The 20,781-nt window shown below is 37.2% G+C and overlaps 1 protein-coding gene across 3 annotated transcripts in view; it reads left to right on the top strand.

Moving 5' to 3' along the window:
• Positions 1–20,781, top strand: part of PPCDC (phosphopantothenoylcysteine decarboxylase) — a 1,155,725-nt gene that overhangs the window by 890,462 nt on the left and 244,482 nt on the right. For all 3 annotated transcript variants that reach the window (XM_044077243.1, XM_044077242.1, XM_044077244.1), the window contains one exon: positions 17,595–17,723. In XM_044077243.1, coding sequence (XP_043933178.1) covers positions 17,595–17,723 — 129 coding nt within the window. The remainder of the gene's footprint in view (positions 1–17,594; positions 17,724–20,781) is intronic.

The raw sequence follows: 20,781 nt of genomic DNA, 5'->3' as shown, positions 1-20,781 counted from the left end.
AAACTACTCGGATATCAACACCTTTTCCCATCGGTTCTTGGACTTCATAAATTCCAACGCCCTGGATCAAATAATCCATTGTCCCACCAGGGGCTCCAATATTCTAGACCTGGTCATTACCAACATGCGAGATAGATACTCCACACCAGTGGTCACCCCCTCATTGGTCAGATCTGACCATAAGCAAATCACCCTTGACATCCACATCCCACCCCCACCCCCCAGTAAGGAAACCTCTGTAAAAAAACTTCTCCAATGCCAACTTCATGCTACTCAAGTCAGAAGTCAGAAGTGACAAACTTCATGGCACCCATGCAGATGGGATCTGAAAGTTCGACAGCTGAATCCTACACTAAGGCACTGTACGAGCACATCCACTCGTGCATGAATCGTGCCATCCCAAATAGAACCAAAATGCTCTCCTCCAAAAAAGGAAGCCAATCTGGTGGCCCCCTGACATAAACAAAGTATACAACAGAAGGAAGAAACTGTTGCAGAAAATAGGAAAATCCCAGGATGCGAAAAACTCCCTTACCAGCCTCAGTAAGAAGCTGAAATCCCTCATAAAATCCTCCAAAGCTAGTTATGAAAATAAAATTGCCAAAGATTCCAAAGACAACCACAAGGCATTCTATAACTATGTCAAGAATTTAAATGGCAGTGCTCAGATCTGCTCTGAGCTACAACAGAATGACATTAAATATACTGATCCCAAGGATATTGCCACTATCCTGGTAGATCGATTTAGTGCCAACTTCACCCCCCCTCACCCCCTAAAGGGCCCATCTTAATACCAAAAGATTGCCAAATTCCAGTAATCATGGCCACACAGGTAGAAACCGCACTCACCAAAGCTAAGAATACAGCCTCCATGGGACAAGATGACATCCCGGGCAGTGTACTACATGAACTACAAAATGAACTGGCACCTCACCTAAGTGTCCTGTTTAATCATAGCCTCACCTCAGGCTTCGTGTCCACTGAGTGGAGCACAGCTACAGTTATCCCACTCCACAAGGGGGAATCCACCTTGGATCCCGGGAACTACCGTCCCATCAGTCTGACGAGCCTGATATGCAAGGGCATGGAACGCATTATCATGGAACTTATAAACAAAGACATTGGCAACCTTCAAACACTGGACCCAACCCAGTTTGGGTTCGTGAAGGGCCGATCTTGTCTCCTGAACCTGATTGACTTCTTTGAATCAGTCTCCATAGCTGTGGAAGAGGGTAAGGCGGTCCACACAGCCTATCTGGACCTCGCCAAGGCCTTCGACACCATCCCCCACTCTGGAATCATAGATAAACTTACTAAGCTGGGCATAAATCCCTACGTCGATGAGTTGCCAACTGGCTTACTGACAGAACCCAGACTGTAAATGTAGCCGACTCCAAATCCAGCTCCAGACAAGTGGAGTACCTCAGGGTTCAGTCCTGTGACCGCTCTTGTTTGGCATCTACTTCTCTGAAGTACAGGCCAACACTAAGAGACTCTGGCTAACAAAGTTCACAGATGACTGCAAACTGGGAGCCATTATTGAATCCCCAAATGATGTGTATATTCTACAAAAGGGCCTTACAGAAACATGCTTGGTGCCAAAGCCATGGGCTCAAGCTTAATGCCAAGAAATGTATAGTTATCCCTTTTGGGAAAAACCACGTACCTATGAATTACCACATAGGTGGCAGGACACTAAGCACCGAAAGTGTGATGAGAGACATAGGGACACAGGTGGACAGTGGTCTCACCTTCGATAACCACATCGCCACAACAGTCAGGAAATCCTTCTATGTGGCACACTTCATCACTAAGGGCTTTTCATCCAGAAAAAAGGAGGTCATTGTCCCACTGTACTCATCCCTCATTAGACCCATTATAGAGTATAACGCCCCATTTGGTATGTACCTTACAAGACATCTGCAACAGCTGGAAAGGCCGCATAAATACCTCACTAAAAGAATCACAGGCCTAAAGCAGATGCCATATGCTGACCGTCTAAAAAAACTCCAGCTATACTCTGTGGCGTATCGTCTATTCAGAGGCGATCTTTGCTTAGAATACAAGACCGTGTCAAACCCTGAGCTGTTGGACACGCTTCACTTAAAGAAATCCCAATCCCTCAGAGCCACACACTCCAGGGATCTAAACCTTGTCATCACAATGAACAAAACATGCTGGAGGGATAGGTTCCTGACCCAGAGACTCCCCATACTCTGGAGTAGACTGCCCATACATGTCAAGCAGAGCACCTCTTTGGCCCTATTCAAAAGGAACCTTGATGATTGAATGGGAGATAAATAAATTCACCCGGGGACCGTGTCGGTCGCCCTGCTACACAGCAGTCCAGGGAAGTAAATATTATGGGAAGAAATATCCAAGGAATTGTTATGGCTAGGCTTGTATAGACCCTAGGGCCGATAGCCTAATACCAACCTATGAACCCTTGGGGCTTCTAACTGCCTTATTTGCAAAGTTAACAGCTTGTCCTCTGTATCTTTTCTCCATTTTTCCTGATATTCAGTAAAGTGATTTGCAGCACTTAATAAGGACTCCAAGTCCTGTCCCTGCCAGTCTGCAAGCACTTGCTTTATTTGATTTTTTTTTTTTTTTTACAGGGGCATGCAGACCCTGCACAAAAGCAGCTGCAATAACTGGCTTAGCTTGTTCTTCTGGATCTGGTATTCCTGAATGTCAAGCAAACAATGCCTTGAGACATCTCAAATAATCTGCAGGGGCGTCTCCCTTTATGTTGTTTACATGCTTGTGTCTTAGATCAACCTGTCTTAACTTGACATACTTCTGTAATTTTATTTAACATCCTCATCCTTTTTTCTATAAGTGCATTACCTGTGAGAGTAAAATCTGTTATTTCAGCCTTTTCAAGTAACTTTTTTCTTATTTCATTTGAAGTGACTACGCAAAGCAGCTGCTTTAAATCCATCAAAATAGGGTTGTAGCATTCTGTTATAGTTTTTAATTCCTCTTTAAACCTTAACGGATCTTCTCTAATATTTGGAAAACTTTGGACACAGTATGCAGATCAGCAGGGTTCCAAGGGCAATGGACAAGCTCACTGTTATTGGTCCCCAATATTTCTCTGAGTGGTCCTCTTTAGAGGCAATGGCCTGTTGTCCTACCCTATCATGGGAGCATGTGCGGAGAGGCACAGATGTGTCAAATATATGTGCTGCTGTTGGAGAGGTAGAAAGTTGAAGAAACCTCCCCGAATGCAGATGCCTGTTCTGAAGATGAGGGTTGAACAGGGGAAATAGATTCAGATGCTATAGTACTGTGCTGAGCTAGTGTCTCATGGACAGTTGACCAAAATGCAGGGGTCTGAGAAGCAGCAGGATGTTGTACAGGAGCCACCCATATGAGTGCATATTGGGGTGAGGGAGCAGTAGCTACTAGAGGAGTATTGCCCTCTTCTGAAGTTTGTGCTTTTTGGCATCCCCAGTTTCTTGCATACCTGCCAAGACAGTATAAAAGGATCCCTTTTTACTATTCTGTACTGCCTTCCTAACCTCTTTTACCTTTTGTAGCAACTTCTTATTGGTATCCTGTAATCCCCTTAATGCTGATTCCTTTTCACTTTTAAGGGCTGCGGTATACCAAGAATAAAATACTGTCCATAGTTTCCCACTTGTTTTGTTTTTATTTTCTTCTAAAATATCCATCAAATTCCCTAATTTATCCTTATAAGTATACATTCCATTTAATGGAAATACTTCACCAGGGCAGTTTTAGTAAGATGAAACCATTCATTCAAATACTTATAACTTTCCTATCCATAATTATGATACATAAAATATGCAGGTGTTCTCTTTGCAGGGATTTGATCCTGCCTACTTAACTTGTTCCCTTTTTCCTTATTAAGACTTACCTTGTAGATCCTGGTAATTTAGAAGAAAAAAAAAATGACTACACCAAGTCACACACCATTCAGGGAGGGAAGGGTAGGGATTCTGTTATTCAGTGACGGAGGAAAGGTTTTGATCCGCCTTTTCCCACAGCACCCCTTGTTTTTGTCTCATCATGAGCTCAACATTTACAACTCCAGCATTGCGATAAGGATAGTGGGGCAGATAGGTACTGTGTTACCTTAAACTTCCTGTAATGGAGGACCATGGGATATATGCAAATGACCCTCTGGTTAAGTTTGGCTTTATCAGCCTGAATGTGTCCATAAAGACTTTAAAAGGAAAAAGTTATGGACATTCAGAAGCAATATCACTGAAATACTTGATATCCTTAAGGGGCCATTTGCATACATCCCATGGGCCTCTATTACAGGAGTTTTAAGGTATCACAGAGAGAAAACTCTAGCTTGACTAGGTTTTTCTTATAGTTTTTACTAATTGGTTTGTCTGCGTGACCTTTTTACTCTTTCATTTAGTCATAAATCAAATATATATTGTAAATATTATAAAGTTATACATACACATACAAGTATACATATAACTATATACGTACATATATACATACATAAATATCCACATAAAAAGGGCTGAATGTCCAAGTAATACGTATAAGAAGCTGTTTTAAGTAAATTCACGTGCCTCAAGTTGTGCTTACCAAAAAGTTATTTTAAAGTGTTTCCACACATTTCTGTTAATAAAGTGAAGGGCTTCCTTTGATCTCACTGTTCAGGTCATGTACTCGTATTGTAGTTTATGCTTACTGATCAGGCACATCAAAATATGAACAGTTCAAATTGATGTTAAATTAATCCTCAGGTACTAAATATAACTAAGAGTTGCAAAGGAAGAAAAAGTAAAAATCAAAAGTCTAAGATAAACTACATTTGAATAAAAATATATCTAATTAAAAATCTAGAATTAAAAGATAAAAATGAAATCTAAACTCAAGCATTGCCATGGAGTACAAAAAAAACTTGTGCTGCTTTTGGTAAAAGTTACTATGGTCCACTTTCATTAACTGGAGAATGCTCTTAATGGAGCTTGTCCGATTGAATCTGGGTTTCCAATAAGCTTTAAGTTGAATCTGCCATTCATTTTTTTTCTTCAGCTTTGTATTCAGATTGCCTTATAATGGACCTGAACTGATTTTCTCAGTGACCTGAAAAATAAACTTTTCATAGTTCCTGCAGACCTGAGCATATCTACACAGTGTGTTGCTGAATGAAGTTCTTGAGCCTGATGTCCAAAAGGTGTTTGTCCACTCTTATTTTGAGAAGTGTAATTGTTTTTCCAGTGTACAATGCTTTGCATTTTGTGCAGCTTGCTCGGTATATCTCAGAGTTACTATTGCACTTGTATCTGTCAGTGCAAGCATATATCTTTTTCAACTTTAGACATATGAAATAGTTCTTTAGGCTCATGAATGCACAATGTCTGCAGCCTGGGAGTTGCATGGAAAGGTTCCTACCTGTAGTTCTTTAAGCCTCAGTTTTTAACTGTTATATTAAATAAGACTTTCTAGTTCAAGCATATTAGTACTTCAATTCAGTAAATCCAAAAGACCACACATGGAAGAGGTTCTTCCATAGAAAATAAGGGTAGTTTTATTCCCACATGACGAATGCTTTCACCGTAACTGCATGGCTTCATCAGCTCTATTTTTTTAGATACTGGGAAACTGTACATTAAACTCTTATTGGAGAATGAACATTCTTCGGCAGGGTATTAATGTACAAGTAATGCCTGCTGAAAAACAAGTATGATGCTTCACTGCAGCAATTTAAGTTGCTTTGAAGTTCTCACAGTTAAAATGCTTTAACTTTTTTAAGGCTAACATTGTGTTATGCTTGCTAAACAGTGCTTTTCTGTATGGTGAGCATAAAATGAAAAGGAAAAACTAAATAAAAGAAAAAATGTGTGTGTGTGTGTGTGTGTGTGTGTGTGTGTGTGTGTGTGTGTGTGTGTGTGTGTGTGTGTGTGTGCATGCGCAAGCATATATTGGTGTTCGTGTGTGCATGTGAGTAATACAGTTAGCTAGACAAGAATACTGACTGCAACATGAAGTCCATTAGCATCAATTTGTTAAACATTAGGAGTTATGCAGTGCTTAATAATTATTTATTTATTATTTATTTATTTATTTATTATTTATTTTACATTTGTTTAACGGGAAAGTCTGACTGGATATATGTCTATTTTCAGCAGAGGCCCGGGGAGAAAAGCTCCAGAAAAAGTACAGTTACATAAAGACAGTAGAGATGAAAAAGTAATGTCACTGTTCTCCAAAGTGTCCTCCGGCAACGTATAACAGCATGTAATCTCCAAATAAAATACCTTAGGACACACCACGAGAAGTGTAAAATCTTCTTTTATTCAAATCGACAAAAAAGATAAGCGCTTTCGCGTGCTAAGGTGCACGCTTCTTCAGATCTCATTTAATAACAGATACTGCTGGATTCTTATATTGAGCAGTGACCAATACAAACTCTTCTCCAATTAAGGACAATTAACAATTAATACAAGCCCTGTTCATCAGTCACTGATACATAACATCTCATTTAACGTTGTGTAAATGTAAACCGAAGTTCACATTCTAGTAAAGGAATCAGTACAAAACAAATTATTAAAATCTGAATTAAATAAACATTTCTTAAACCTTAAAATGATTGTACACTTAGTTTTCATGCTAATGCTTCAAAGATCATAATCTTTTCCTGATACAGGAGGTTTGAAAAGTAATAAAAACACCTGAACTATTCTTTAAAGCAAACTTGCTCTACTTGCTTGTCTGAATAGTGCTTCATGCAGGGCGAGCAGCACTGTCAATAAATTTTCATTAAACGGTAACATCTCTGCAGTAATCCATATTATTGACAGTTAATGTTTATTATTACCCTTCCTTACTTCTAATGAATTGTTAGAGAAACTTTGAAACATGAGTATAATGTGTATGAAAATGCAAACTAAACGTGAATTCTGAGACGTCACTTCTAATCAATAAGGTGAAGAGGTTCTATGGTGTCTCGCATATTTACATCCGTGTTGCACTCAGCAAATTAAGGCATTTATAAATTTTAGCAACCCACTGTAATGCTACAAGCATAACGACATTAAGCAACAATTGTAAATAATCTAACTTCCTATTCAACTTTATCAACTGTTGTAAAAACGCAAATATCCGCCAGAATTATATCGTAAGAACTGGCGTAAAAGAATATGTGTGCGGCAATCACAGAATTTCTTTGTTAGCGCAAACTAGTTGGATCCATATCCTCTCATTAGGATATAATAACATGGGATAAAAAATGAAAAATAAAAAACATCACAATACAAAAATAAAAAATGAGAAATAAAAAGTAAGAAACTTCAAACTTAAAAAGCTGGTATCAAACTTGTTCAAAACAATATGATGCCAAGGTACCTCAAACAACCTCGAGTAAATACAAGTCACGTGATGACAGAAGACCAATGGATTCATGGGAGACTTGACCAATTGCTTACTAAGGTGCTCTGTAAAAAATCCCATTGATAATTATTCTAAAATTCATTCCTCACATTTAGAATGTTCAACACTTCCTATCTGATTAAAAAATCTGGTATCCTGGCCTGACGATGATGACTTACTCATCCTATATGTTTGTTATCTTGAGACTATATCATATATCTGTAATTCAAATTACTCATAAAACTCATGATAGTTACTGATAGAGTCTAAATCAAAAAAATAGATGTTAAAATGGCTGTGAGCTCATGATAGATACTAATGGAGTCAAAATCAGAGAATATATATTAATATGGCTATGAATCTATATCAATATAAAAAACTGTCTACAAATGTGGTAGGAAATAAATTTAGAAATACTAACAATGACTACATACCATTAAACATGTCTCATATCGACCTACATCATGTGATGTAGCATGCTCTTGGAACTCAAGATGGTATACATCTAAGTTAGAATTAAAATATATATATTGTAACTATAAACCCTTGTCAATGTAGAGAACTATCTGCATGGACATGGAAAGTGAGTTGATGAACTGTGAGTAAAACTAGCTATATAAAGCTTATACCATAATTATCATAATATTAAAATAACATTATACTAACACATTAGATACTTGACTGATGTGTGTCAATAAATAATCTTGAAGAATAAAACATAACTATGTAGAGGCTGAAATATGAATTCACAATATGGACTATGATGCTACATTCCTTTCACTTAAGATAGGTTTCAGTGAAATATAATTATTAATGCCAGGATCTCTATGCGCTCCTGTCTTAAAGATCCATTTCAATTCTAATTTAGCTAGGTGATTAAAGTTATCACCCATTCTGTTGCTTTTTTCTGATGTTTGCAATACCCTGAACTTGAACTCATGTGTTGGATTCTCTTCAATATGTCTTGCTAACACATTAGTTTCTTTATTCTTACGTATATCGTAAGTATGATTATATATAGGTCTTTTAATCTTCTAGTCGTTAGACCGATATAAAATGCTGGACAAAATAAACAGTTGGCCATGTAAATCAGATTGGTGCTGTTGCAATCATAATGCATCCTAGGTTTAAACTCAAAAACACCCTGAGCATGGGTGTAGATCTGTGTAGTAGTAATATGCTTACACATGTTGCACGATTTACAAGGGAAAGTGCCTGGGACTAAATGTTGAAGAGGAGTCTCTGTGTTGTTGAAATTCCTAGAGAATACCTCTTTGAGATTGTTACACGTTCGGAAGACAAAAGAGGGTTTGGTACCCACCAGGGTTCTGATTTCTTCTGTAGCTATTAAAATATTCCAATGTTTGGAAATAATTTTCCTGATCTGTTCATTGTCATTGGAATATTTCATAACATAAGCTATTCTGTTCATATTATACCTCCTTGTCTGTGATGTATTCCTGAACTGTAATAGTTAGGACCAAGAGTCATTTCATCCTCAGAAGTCTCTTGTCGAGTAATTTCCTTTCTAATACTAGATATTTGTGTTTCTAACAGAATATTCGGTGTTCTATTGGAGGGAATAATCTCCTCTCTTGCTTCATTCACTAACATCTTATTGTAACCTCTGGCTAGAAAAACCCTTGCCATATTGTCAGCTTCTTCTTCTAATACCTTCGGATCTTGAATGATCCTTACTAATCTAGTGAACTGTCCTTTCACTATCCCTGAGTAAACGTGCCTAGGGTGCATACTGCTATATTCCAATATGCTGTTTCTCCAACAATCCTTCCTGTGGAGTTTAGATTTAATAATTCCTTCTGAATCAAAATACAAATTCACATCAAGAAAATTAATATTCAGCTTGGAATATTGAAGAGTAAACCTAAGGAAGTCTGTTGTAGATTCTAAATAATTAACAAAAACCTTCAATTCGTCAATAGTACCTTTCCAAAACAGTATGACATCGTCTACAAATCTTCTGTAGAGGCTTATTTTGCTCATCCATTCATTATTAAATAGACAGTGTGTTTCCCAGAAATGTAATACCAAGTTGGCATAAGAATTAGCACAAATTTATTTATTTATTTATTATTTATTTTACATTTGTTTAACGGGAAAGTCTGACTGGATATATGTCTATTTTCAGCAGAGGCCCGGGGAGAAAAGCTCCAGAAAAAGTACAGTTACATAAAGACAGTAGAGAGAAAGATTGCAAGTACATGTAAATATACATAGTTCAGTAGGATACAAGCACAAATTTGAATAAATGCATTCATATGTAAGGTGCTAACATACAGACAACAGGTTTGACTTCGCTTAAGGTAACAAGTATTGAAAATTTCATTTTGGAAATTAGGTCCTTTAATAGTTCAGGCTCAGTTAGAATAAGAGTAGACAGAGTATCCACAAACTGCAGGTAGTAGTTAGTCTGGGTTTAAACAGGGACATTGCCATTGTGTTTGGAGGTGGTGTTTGAGGCTTGAGGGTTGGAGAGTGAGTGTGGCAGGTAGTGAGTTCCAGGTTTTACCTACTGAGTTGGCAAATAGTGAGTCCCCTGCCATATTTTTGCTCTTGGACATTTGCATCAGCAGCTTGTCAGCAGAGCGCAGGGACCTCAGGTTGCTATATGGTTTAATGATATCGTTTAATGCAGTGATGCATTCAGGTTAGTATAAAACCTTGTGGGCTATAATGAGTTGGTTATATTGGACCAGGCTAGGCCATTCTAGCCATCTGAGTTGAGTTAGGTTTAGACAATGGTGGGTCCTATAGGGTGTACCTGTGGGGAACCTGGCAACTTGGTGATAGCATCTAGCAAGTTTGGTGAGAGAAGCTTTATTTAGGTTAGTGTAAAGAGGGGAAGCGTAGAGTAGGGTGGATAGTAAGTGGGATCGGGCAATGGTAGTTCTTGCTAATGGGGTGAGAAAAGATTTGATCTTATAGAGGGAGCCCAGCTTTTTGTTGACAGATTTGATTGTTTGATTAACATGGGAGTCGTATTTTAGTGTATTGTCCACTGTGAACCCAAGGAGTTTTGTGTGAGTATCTGGGGAGATAATAGTGCCATTATTGGATGTTAAAGTAAAAAATGGCGAGGTGGTTTTACTATTGGGGGAAAATATTAGGAGTTTGGTTTTTTTGAGGGTTTAAGAGAAGCTGAAAGTCAGCAAACCATTTTTCCACCTCAGTGAAGGTATTCTGGGTTAGGGTCATGAGTTCAGTTAAGGAGGACGCTGTGCAGATTAGTGTAGAGTCATCTGCATATTGAATGCAAGTGGCCTTGGGGGTAATAGTAGGTAGGTCGTTGATGAAGATAGAGAAGAGTAGGGGACCTAGTATGGACCCTTGGGGGACTCCCAGAGTAATGGGTAATTGGGTGGATAGAGTATTTTTCCATAATACTGCTTGTTTCCTCTCAGTCAGATATGATTGGAACCATTTAATGGGGTCATAGTTAAGTGGCAGGTGCTTCAGGGCAAGGACAAGTAGCTGGTGATTGACCATGTCAAATGCCTTAGAGAGATCTAGGAAGAGAGCTGAGGGTAGTTTGCTATTGTTTCTGTTTATGTTGATAGTATTAGAGAAGGATAGGAGGGCGGAAGTGGTGCTATGATGAGGCCTAAAGCCGTGCTGGGAGTTGGCCAGGAGTTGATTTTGGGTGAGGTAATGGGTTAATTGGTTATGGACGCATTTCTCCAGTATTTTGGCCAGTGGTGATAGAATGGCTATTGGCCTGTAGTTAGAGAGGTCTACTGAGTTACCTCCCTTATGAAGGGGTACGACATGGGAGACCTTCCGGAGAGAGGGACAATAGGTTTCAGATATTGACATTTCCAACTGGTTTTACTCTTCTGTGAAAACAAAACCACAAACAGAAAGGTGGTGGGAGTGACATGTACAAAGAGTTACGATGCTCGTTGTCTATGTATGTTTCATTAATTTGTTCACAAGCAGAAATCGGGATGATAAATTGGATGTGTGTGTGTGCGTGCGTGTATCAGTGTATGTTGAGTATGTGCATCAGTATATGTTTCTGTTTTTAGTATGTATGTATTATCAATGCATGTTTGTTTTTTTGAATGTGTGTGTGTGTGTGACATTAAATACTTACATATGTTATATTTCTTATGTGAATTACTTCCTCCAGCAAAAGTAAGTATACTGAAGCAAGTTTGATTCATTAGGCAGAAGAACTATTTTACATCAAAATATATAAAAATGTTTGTATAATATTAAAAAAAGCAAATGAAAAATAATTTTACAGACAGCCAATTCTCTAAGTGCAATAATGCTCTCCAGGGCATGTGTTATTTTGGAAATAATGCCTTTCCGTGGGTGTAGAGGCCCTGCGCCTGTGGCATCAGACCTCAAAACACCTCTGGGCGGATGTTACTTCCACAATAACACACACCCTGTTGGGCATTTTTGCTTGCTTAAATCAAACTGCTGCTTTATTTAACATTCCATTAACATATGCAAACTGTAGACAATACAGACAGGGGTCCAAATGGAGAAAGAAGTCAACAAACAAAGGAGAGCAGTGTTGCCGAAACTGAGTTCATCCTGAAATCTTAGTCAGTACCTTCACGAGGTGGACCCTGTTGTTCACAAAAACTCACCAAGACACTGATATATAGACTGTAGTTATATAGCATATATCATGGACAGAAGTAGGTCAAAAATTAAAAAAAAAAATAGCTGGGTACACAAAACCCAGGATAAAAAGTGCCCAAATCCTGGTAGGTGCAGTGGTGCCAGGACTGGAAAAACTGATGGTGTAGAATCCTCAAAATACGAAAACATTCCTATAGTGGGCCCAGGCCAGGCCTGGAGGGGGGGGATGCCCCCCTACCATTTCAGAATTAAGTAGCAGTCCACAAAAATTGATAGGACAAAGAAGAGCCATAAAGACGATAAAGTGGACTATTGAAGATAAGAAGGAAATTATGTATTGTTACTATTATGCGAAAAGCCCAGAATTTCCAGACACAAGATATACAAAAAGATTGAGAGAAATTAGAGGAAAGAAAAATAATTCCACAAGAAAAACTGTAAGAAGCCTCAAATAAAACTTTCTGTTCATTAATACAACAGATTTGTGAAAAACAGTATGTAGATTAAGAAACTTTGATCTGTTTGGAAAAAGAAGCATCTGAGGAAGTGCAAAAATATAAACAAAGTCTAGAGATTTTTGAAAAGTATAAAAAAGAAATATTCCATGGGAAAGAGAGAGATTTGATGTACAATATTTATGTAAAGGCAAAGGCCAAATTAATCAGTATAAAGAAGGCAGCCCCAAAGATATTTGAAGAGAAATACATGCAAAGGCATCCAGATATTGAGCATTTCACAGTAAAAAAAATAATATCACAAAGAAGGGAGGGTATGAAAGAAGATTAGTAAAGTAGAAGTTAAAACAATAGAAGTTTAAGTTACAGAGTGCATGCAAAGTAAAGGATTTCATGTAGAAGGTCTGACACAGGTTACATCACAGCATGATAGAATGAGTTCCCAGAATAAGGAGAAACAGGAAGATCAGGTGACATCTGAAGAAAAATATGGACATGGAAAAGAAAAATAGAGTTAATATACTGTAATATCTATGCAAAGGAGAAAACAAAACTAATCAATACAAAAAGAGCAGCACAGAAGTTATTTGAAGATAAATACAGGCAAAGGAATCTGGACATGGAAAACTGTACAATACAAAAAATAAGAAGACAAAGGAAAAGTAGAAAAGGAGATTAGTAATGGAGAAGTTAAAGAAATAGAAACTGAGGTTATGGACTACCTGCAAAATGAAGGATTCAGTGGATAAAATCTAATTCAGAAAGCACCACAACAGGATATGGCAGTGGACATCCAAATTAAGGGGAAACCTGTGGAACGGGAAGCAATTGGTCAAATGCCATATGAAGATGTTTTGGAGCCTTTCACTGGAAATCAATATAATTATTCACTTGAAGTTGGACAGCAAGAGAATGAACAGGAAACTGTGGAAATTCTGACACAATCAATGTTGAAGAGTGATAGGCCAGTGAGTTCCCATATGACAGAGCAACAGATGGCACAAGATGAAATTGAAGAGAATGTGCCACAGGAAGATGTATAAAACTTTCTATCGAATGTCCGCAAGAAATGGAAAACAAAAAATGTGTCCTCAGTTTAGAAGAACATGAGCTAAAGAAGAGCTGCTTGATTTGGTACAGATGGATAGACATATTAAGATCAATGAAAGAAATAGATTACAGAAGGTCAATAAAACCAAAAAAGTTAGAAGTGTGATAAAACAAATGAACACAGTGATTTAAGACCATACATAGAAACTCATGAGATATAACAGAAGGAAGTAAGCAGGATGTATTACTCTGCAGCTAAATTGATAACTGATAAAGTTCTGCCTCAAGAACACAAGGGTAGCGAAGGGAAAGAAGGGGGGAAATTGAATACCATCATGGAAGTATAGAATAGAGAAAACTATAAAGCAATTGAGACAAGAAGTGTCACTGCTGGAGGAATATAGAAGAGGGAAAAGATCAACAAAAATACTTAGGAAGATAGACGTGATAAAGGCATGCACCATCGCAAATAAACTAAAAATGTTAGCACAGGCAGAAAAACTCAGAAGATACGCAGAGAAATATAAAGGAAAAGTACAAAATAATGAATTTATTGATGACTCCAAAATGTTTTATAGAGAATTGGGAAAGAAGGTAAAAGCCATTGAAAGACCACCAAAAAAAGAAGAAATGGATACATTTTGGAGACGTATTTATAAAGATCCTGTGGAGCATAACAAAGCTGCTAAATGGATAGATATAGTAAAAGAAAAGAATAAGAAGTTTAAAGGTACAGGATATGAAATGAGATGAAGTAACAGCCCGAGAGATTGAAACAAAGTTAAGGAAAGCCTCTAATTGGAAAAACCCCAGGCCCAGATGCAGTACCTAACTTCTGGTTAAAAGTATTAACATCTTTGCTCGAATAAAAACTATTTATATGTGCACCACGAAGAGACACCAACCTGGCTAACAGGAAAAACAGTACTCCTACTAAAGAGTGAACCTGCAAGCTACCCTAAAAATTATAGACCAATAACTTGCCTTCTGATGACGTATAAACTATACACTGGAGTTGATGCTGACAACGTTTGTAGTCATGTAGAAGAAAACTCAATTATGACAGTAGAACAAAAGGGCAATAAAAGAAAGTCATATGGAACAAAGGATCATTTGTTGTTCAATAAAGTAATTGTGGAGAACTGTAAAAAGGGGAAGAATCTAAGTATGCCATGAATTGACTACAAAAAAGCATTTGATAGTATCCCACATTCATGGATAAGAGTGCTTAAAAATGTATAAGATACACCCTACACTGATCGACTACATTACAATGGCCATGAAGCAGTGGCAGACCACTTTGCAATTAAGCCACGATAAAGGACAATTTACTATTCCAGACATAAAAATTCAGCAGGGGATATTCCAGGGTGACTCTGTCACCGCTGCTATTCTGTCTTGCCCTTAACCCATTAAGCTGTCACAGCTTAGTCCATGGCTATTATTTGGCTCCTAGAAAACAACAGAGTGTAAAGACCTCTCATCTTCTCTTTGTCGATGATTTAAAACTGTATATCAGATGAGGAACTGAAAGCACAACTGAAAATTGTCAATTTTTTCAGATGATATAAGAATGTCATTTGGTCTTGATAAATATGCAAAAGCAACCTTCAAAGCAGGAAACTGCAACATCAAGAAAACATCAGTTCGGGACAAGAATGTGATATAAAAGAACTTGAGCAGGAGGACGTGTATAAATATTTGGGAATTGATGAAGGATCACAATAAAACATGAACAAATGCAAATAAAACTTAGGAATATTTTAGAAGACTTAAATTAATCCTGAAAACAGTGTTGACATCTAGGAACAAAATTCAAGCTATAAACCGATTTGCTCTTACTGTCCTAACTTACAGTTTTGTAGTAATTGATTGACCCCAAACATGTGTTGGATAGATTAGACAGGAAAACAAGAAGGATGCTTCATGCCCACCAAATGATAAAAATTAGTGCATACCAAGATTATATATTCCTCATTCTGAAGGAGGTATGGGCCTCCTTGATATTGATTACATGTATAGATATGCAATTGTGGGAACTGCACACATATCTGCTGACCTCACAAGACCAAAACGTAGTGAAAGTTTTGAAACATGAGGAGAATAAATCTAAGATTCCCTGCTTAGTCTAACAGAAGCATATTGGCGTCAAAAAAGAATGGAGATCAAACGAGAAGTAGGTAAAAAAAAAACAGGCAGCAACTGAATGTGCCAAAAAAACAAAAAAAAAACAAAAGAAAGAATATAAGGTGAAGGATTAGATGAGAAGGCAAGAAGTGTGGAAAATGCGTAAATATAGTTAACAGGTATAGAAAACATCTGGAAAAACCTCATGTTGATCTGGATGAAATGCAGTAATGGTTAAGGAGATGTGAATTGAAACCAAGAGATGAAAGGTTAATATTGGTGGCCCAAGATAGTGGGTTACATACATGTTGGTTCATAAAGTCCATTGAACATGTGAGAGAAGCAGAGAAATGCAGGTTTTGTAAAACAGAATTGTAAACATTCACACATCTCATTGCTGGTTGTGACATACTAATGGCAGAAGGACTGTATACTGAAAGGCTTAATAATGTGGCAAGACTGTTGCACTGTAGACTGTGCAAACATTATGCTGTTGAAGTGGCTGAAAAACACTGGAAGCATAACCTACAAAGCATCATAGAAAATGATGATGTCTACATATGGGATCACCCATTACCAACATTTCAAAAGGTAGATGCTAAAAAAACAGATATAGTGGTCCATGAAAAGAAGACAAAAGTAACATTGATCATTGAAATTGCCATACCCAGTGACTGCAGTGTCTTGCGTACAGAGACGCACAAAGCCATCAGGATTTGCAGGCAGAAACTAGAACAATATGGAAGAAAGATACCCATACATTTTCAATAGTAGTAGGAGCAATGGGTCTTATTAAAAAAGAATCTACAAGCGTATTTAGATGCATTACCAGTACATGTAACTCCGTATGAATTGTAGAAGGAGTCATTACTGGGCACGTTGTAGGTGCTGCGTAGAGCACTTCTGGCTGACATCAAAGATTGAAACGATACTTATTTCATGAACTTTTATCATACTTTGACTTAGGAATAGGGTCCATTACCGTCATGGTATTAGAAACCCAAAAGATTTGGATAAATGAAAAATAAACAGTACTATTTGAATATTAACATACTAATGGTTGTTCTCAGTTTTATCATCTTCTGCAAACTAAGTTTAGCCAGTAAATCAAGTGTACTATTCCAGCTTTATAACTTGTGTAGTGTTCAGTGTATGTGTGTGTGTGCGCGCGCGCGTGCGTGCTCGTGTGCCCGTGCGTGCTCGTGTGTGTGTGCACTTGCGAGTGTTTGTGCAGTCGCGAGTGTGTTTGCACGCACGAGTGTGTGCTGCGTGTGTTGTGACATCAGGCCCATGTTACTTCACTTCATCTGATTGTATATTCCTCTTTAATTTTTTATTGTCTTGCCCTACTGTCCCCAGTCCTCTGTCCTTTCTACTGTTGCATTACTGCCTCCCCCCACTCATCTTTCCCATTTCTGCAATGAAATTTCACTCTCCCTTCTGGAAGCATCTTCATTTCTAATTCTCTAACATTAATTATTGAGTGCATCAATTCTTTGAGGAAGGGTTCCTTGATGGACTTTTTTTTGTGATTTCTTTTGTAGCCAAATTTTTTACATGCAAATGGCACTATATATATGCACCCATTTCAGAATACCATAGTGTTAATCTTGAATGCTATGGGGGGAACAGAGCTGAAGAGGGAAGGGAATTGGCCAGGGGTAAACATACATTTAGCATATGTATCTTGATTGACTGATACAGAGTGTGACCGTATTGGAGGAAATGGACAAATAATGTGCTACTTATAACATGATATGACAGTGAAGAGAATGACATCTATTCAGGTTTATTGATTTGATAATATTTGCCATCTTTGGCAGTTCTTGAGTAAGCTGGTTTGCAACTTGTATTTGCTCATGCAGGACTAGATCCAGAATCTGATGTTAATGACTAGATGTAATTTTTTTTAAGTACAAGTCGCCTTGACACAAGTAAATACCTTTTGTTAGGTCACATTTATTTTGTGCTTTTTAGATGTGGAAGTCAAGAAGTGACCCTGTTCTTCATATAGAGCTGAGAAGATGGGCAGACCTAATGGTGATTGCACCACTAGATGCAAATACAATGGGGAAAATAGCCAATGGTATTTGTGATAACTTACTGGTAAGTGGAACATTTGTCTTCTAAGAAGTCAAGCACTGCTAAGTAGAGCAGACCTTAACTAGATGTTTTGAGTCTGGCTGACCTGCTTCCTGATACATTATAACTATGTTCTTATCTGTATTTGTAGTCCTTCATTGAAAACAAAAATGTGGCATGCCATTATAAACCTGCATTTTTTCCTGTTGATTCAATTTAAAATCCTGCATTATTATCTGTTGTCATATATGCTGTAGCGCATTACTCATTAGAAGACATCACTAACTCCCTAACATTTGTGTGATTCGGAATCTAATTTCAAACACTACTCTGCAGTGGGTAGCTGTTGGGATTTCCTCTTCTGGTGTTCATGACTTGCCAAATTTATTGAAGTCTGTTACTCCAGTGTTCAAGAAAAAATATGCCTTCCACCTGTGCAGTTTGACATTATGCACCTGGCTGGGAGGGCAGTCTCCACTGATGTTTTTCATATTGATCACTGCTACAGTAGCTAAGCTGTATGGGTTATATCTTGCCAAGAATATAACAGCCAACCAGCTTCCAAAACATCAGGGCACCTTCCACATGCCAAAATTATCTGGCATTTCAAAGTAGGTCGACTAAAAGGCAGGTTTGGGTGCTTAGCCAGTCAGAGCTTTACTGCTGCTAAAGAGTACACTCCTCTGAGGATTTTCACGATCTAAGATTGGCTTGTGCTGTTCCTTTGCTGGGCAGATAATTTCCCTTTAAGGAAAACCTTCAGTTATTTGTTTTTTGTTCGTTATTAACACTTTCTTCTTCTGAAAAGGTTTAAAGCCAGGAGTTTGTATTTTAAATGACTGTCATGAGACTGTACTGTACTTTTAAATGGGAGCAAAGTTTTTGTATAGTACCTAACCCATTTTTTCTGTGGAGAAAATGTGTTTATTTTACTTTGTGGGGCTGACAGTGTTTTAAAGTGCTTTTTACTGTACTTGTTTTTGGAAAAAGACTTTTTTTTTTTTACCAGCATTTGTTGCTTGCTTTTCCCTGGAAAAAGGCACCATTTTCACGTTGAAAATATATTCTTCCAGTCACAAAAAGCATAAGTTAAGTAAACAGCCTTTGCCACCACAGCAGGCTAGCAGTTTGCCTCAGCCACAAGAGGAAATATTAAACAACAGTGATGAATATGAAGTTGTTTCACTTTATGAAATAAATAAGAAATACAAAACCATACATTCCTTTTTGTATGATGCCCTTATGTCAAATGAGATTGATTTAGAAGTCTATGAATTTTGTGTAATAGATAAACCTAGAATAGGAATACTCTTCGGAATACCGAAGATACACAAAAATTTATCGGACCCACCATTTAGACCCATAGTGTCTTCACCACATTCAGCCACAGAGGGGATATCACTAGTAATAGATGCAACCTTAGGGTCATTGGTTTCCCAACAAGAATCATTTATCAAGGATTCTTGGCACTTTTTGGAAAAATTAAAGGATTTCAGTGATAGAAATATTTTCAACCCAAACCACCATATTATTTTCACCTTAGATGTGGTTTCTTTGTATACATGTATTCCACATGAAAAAGGGGTTGAAGCCATACGACAACTGTTAAGTAAAAAAACGAAATATGAAGCGGGCCAGATTTCCACCATTTGTAGGTTTTTAGATATTTTGTTATACTACAACTATTTTTTATTTGGAGACACCTATTATAGACAAAAAAGAGGTGTAGCCATGGGGTCTCCGGCAGCACCCTCATATGCCAACTTGATAATGTCTTGGTGGGAAGATGAATTCCTCAAACCAATAAAAAATAATTTTAATATTTTATTTTATTACAGGTTTGTAGATGATTTAGTTTTCATTATTGAAGGAAACAGTGACACAGTTAAACATTTTCTTTCTGTCATCAATAATTCAGTTGATTTTTTGAAATTTACAGAGGGAGAAATAGGATTGAAAATTAATTACCTAGATGTTTCCTTTTGGTGGGACCCGCTTGAATTTTGGTTCCATAGTGGTATTTTTAGGAAAAGAACTTTCACCAATAGTTATCTTCATTTTCAAAGTGGACATCCCACACATATAATAAAAAACATACCAAAGGGACAATTTATAAGAGCTTGTCGAATGACAACAAAGGAAACAGATTTACAGGAAGAAATAGATTTTATTAAAAACATGTTCATAAACAGGGGATACAACATACCACTTTTAGAAGATATAAAAAAAGAAGTGTTAAACAAGCGGAGTACTTATTATCCAGCAATATTAAATAAAAAGGATACCACTTTAGTGTCAGTTCCTACAAGTACCTCTGTAAATAGTAAAGTGGTCTGTTCCTTAGACATGACCATTGACAGCATTAAGATAAAACAGGTACTCAGAAAAAATTGGAGAATTATACAGGGGAACCTTGAGATAAGCAAAATAGTAGGGGAACAACCTAATTTTGTTTTAAGAAACACTTTTAACATCAAAAAAGCTTTAGAAAACAACAACAAAGCTTTAGAACCCAATAAAATCAACAAGAAAGGCATGTTCCCCTGTTTTCAATGTAACATGTGTAGATTTATTTTGCAAGGACCGTGTTTAGTAATAGGAACAATGGATAGAACTTTTGAAGTACCCCAGTACGTCAACTGTAATACCAAGGGTGTCATATACATTAGTTTTTGTAGTAGTTGTACTGCATTCTATATAGGTATGACAACTAGATGTTTAAAGACAAGAATTCGTGAACATATTTACAGTATAAAATGTAAGGATGAAACGAATGCCTTATTCAAACATTCCCTTGTTTGCCATAATTTTAAGAAATTTATGTTTTCAGTCATAGAAGTTTGTAAATCGGATTTGAGGGGGGGTGATTTCAAAAACTATGTTGAACAAAGGGAGACCCTATGGCAAATAAGGTTAAAATCAGATAGGCATCCAGGTTTAAACGACACCATTAACATTAAATGTTTTTTAAAAAATAGCAAGCTATCCATTGACAAAAATGTTGAAATGAGATTTTTTAAGTAGTATTTTTTTAATAATTAGTAATTTTTAATTGAATGATTGAATGTTAATTAGCATTTAG

The sequence above is a fragment of the Protopterus annectens genome, chromosome 7.part0 (genome assembly GCF_019279795.1).
Source record: "Protopterus annectens isolate FY-2018-M chromosome 7.part0, PAN1.0, whole genome shotgun sequence".
Classification (NCBI taxonomy): domain Eukaryota; kingdom Metazoa; phylum Chordata; order Ceratodontiformes; family Protopteridae; genus Protopterus; species Protopterus annectens.
This window is presented reverse-complemented; position numbering and strand designations above follow the sequence as displayed.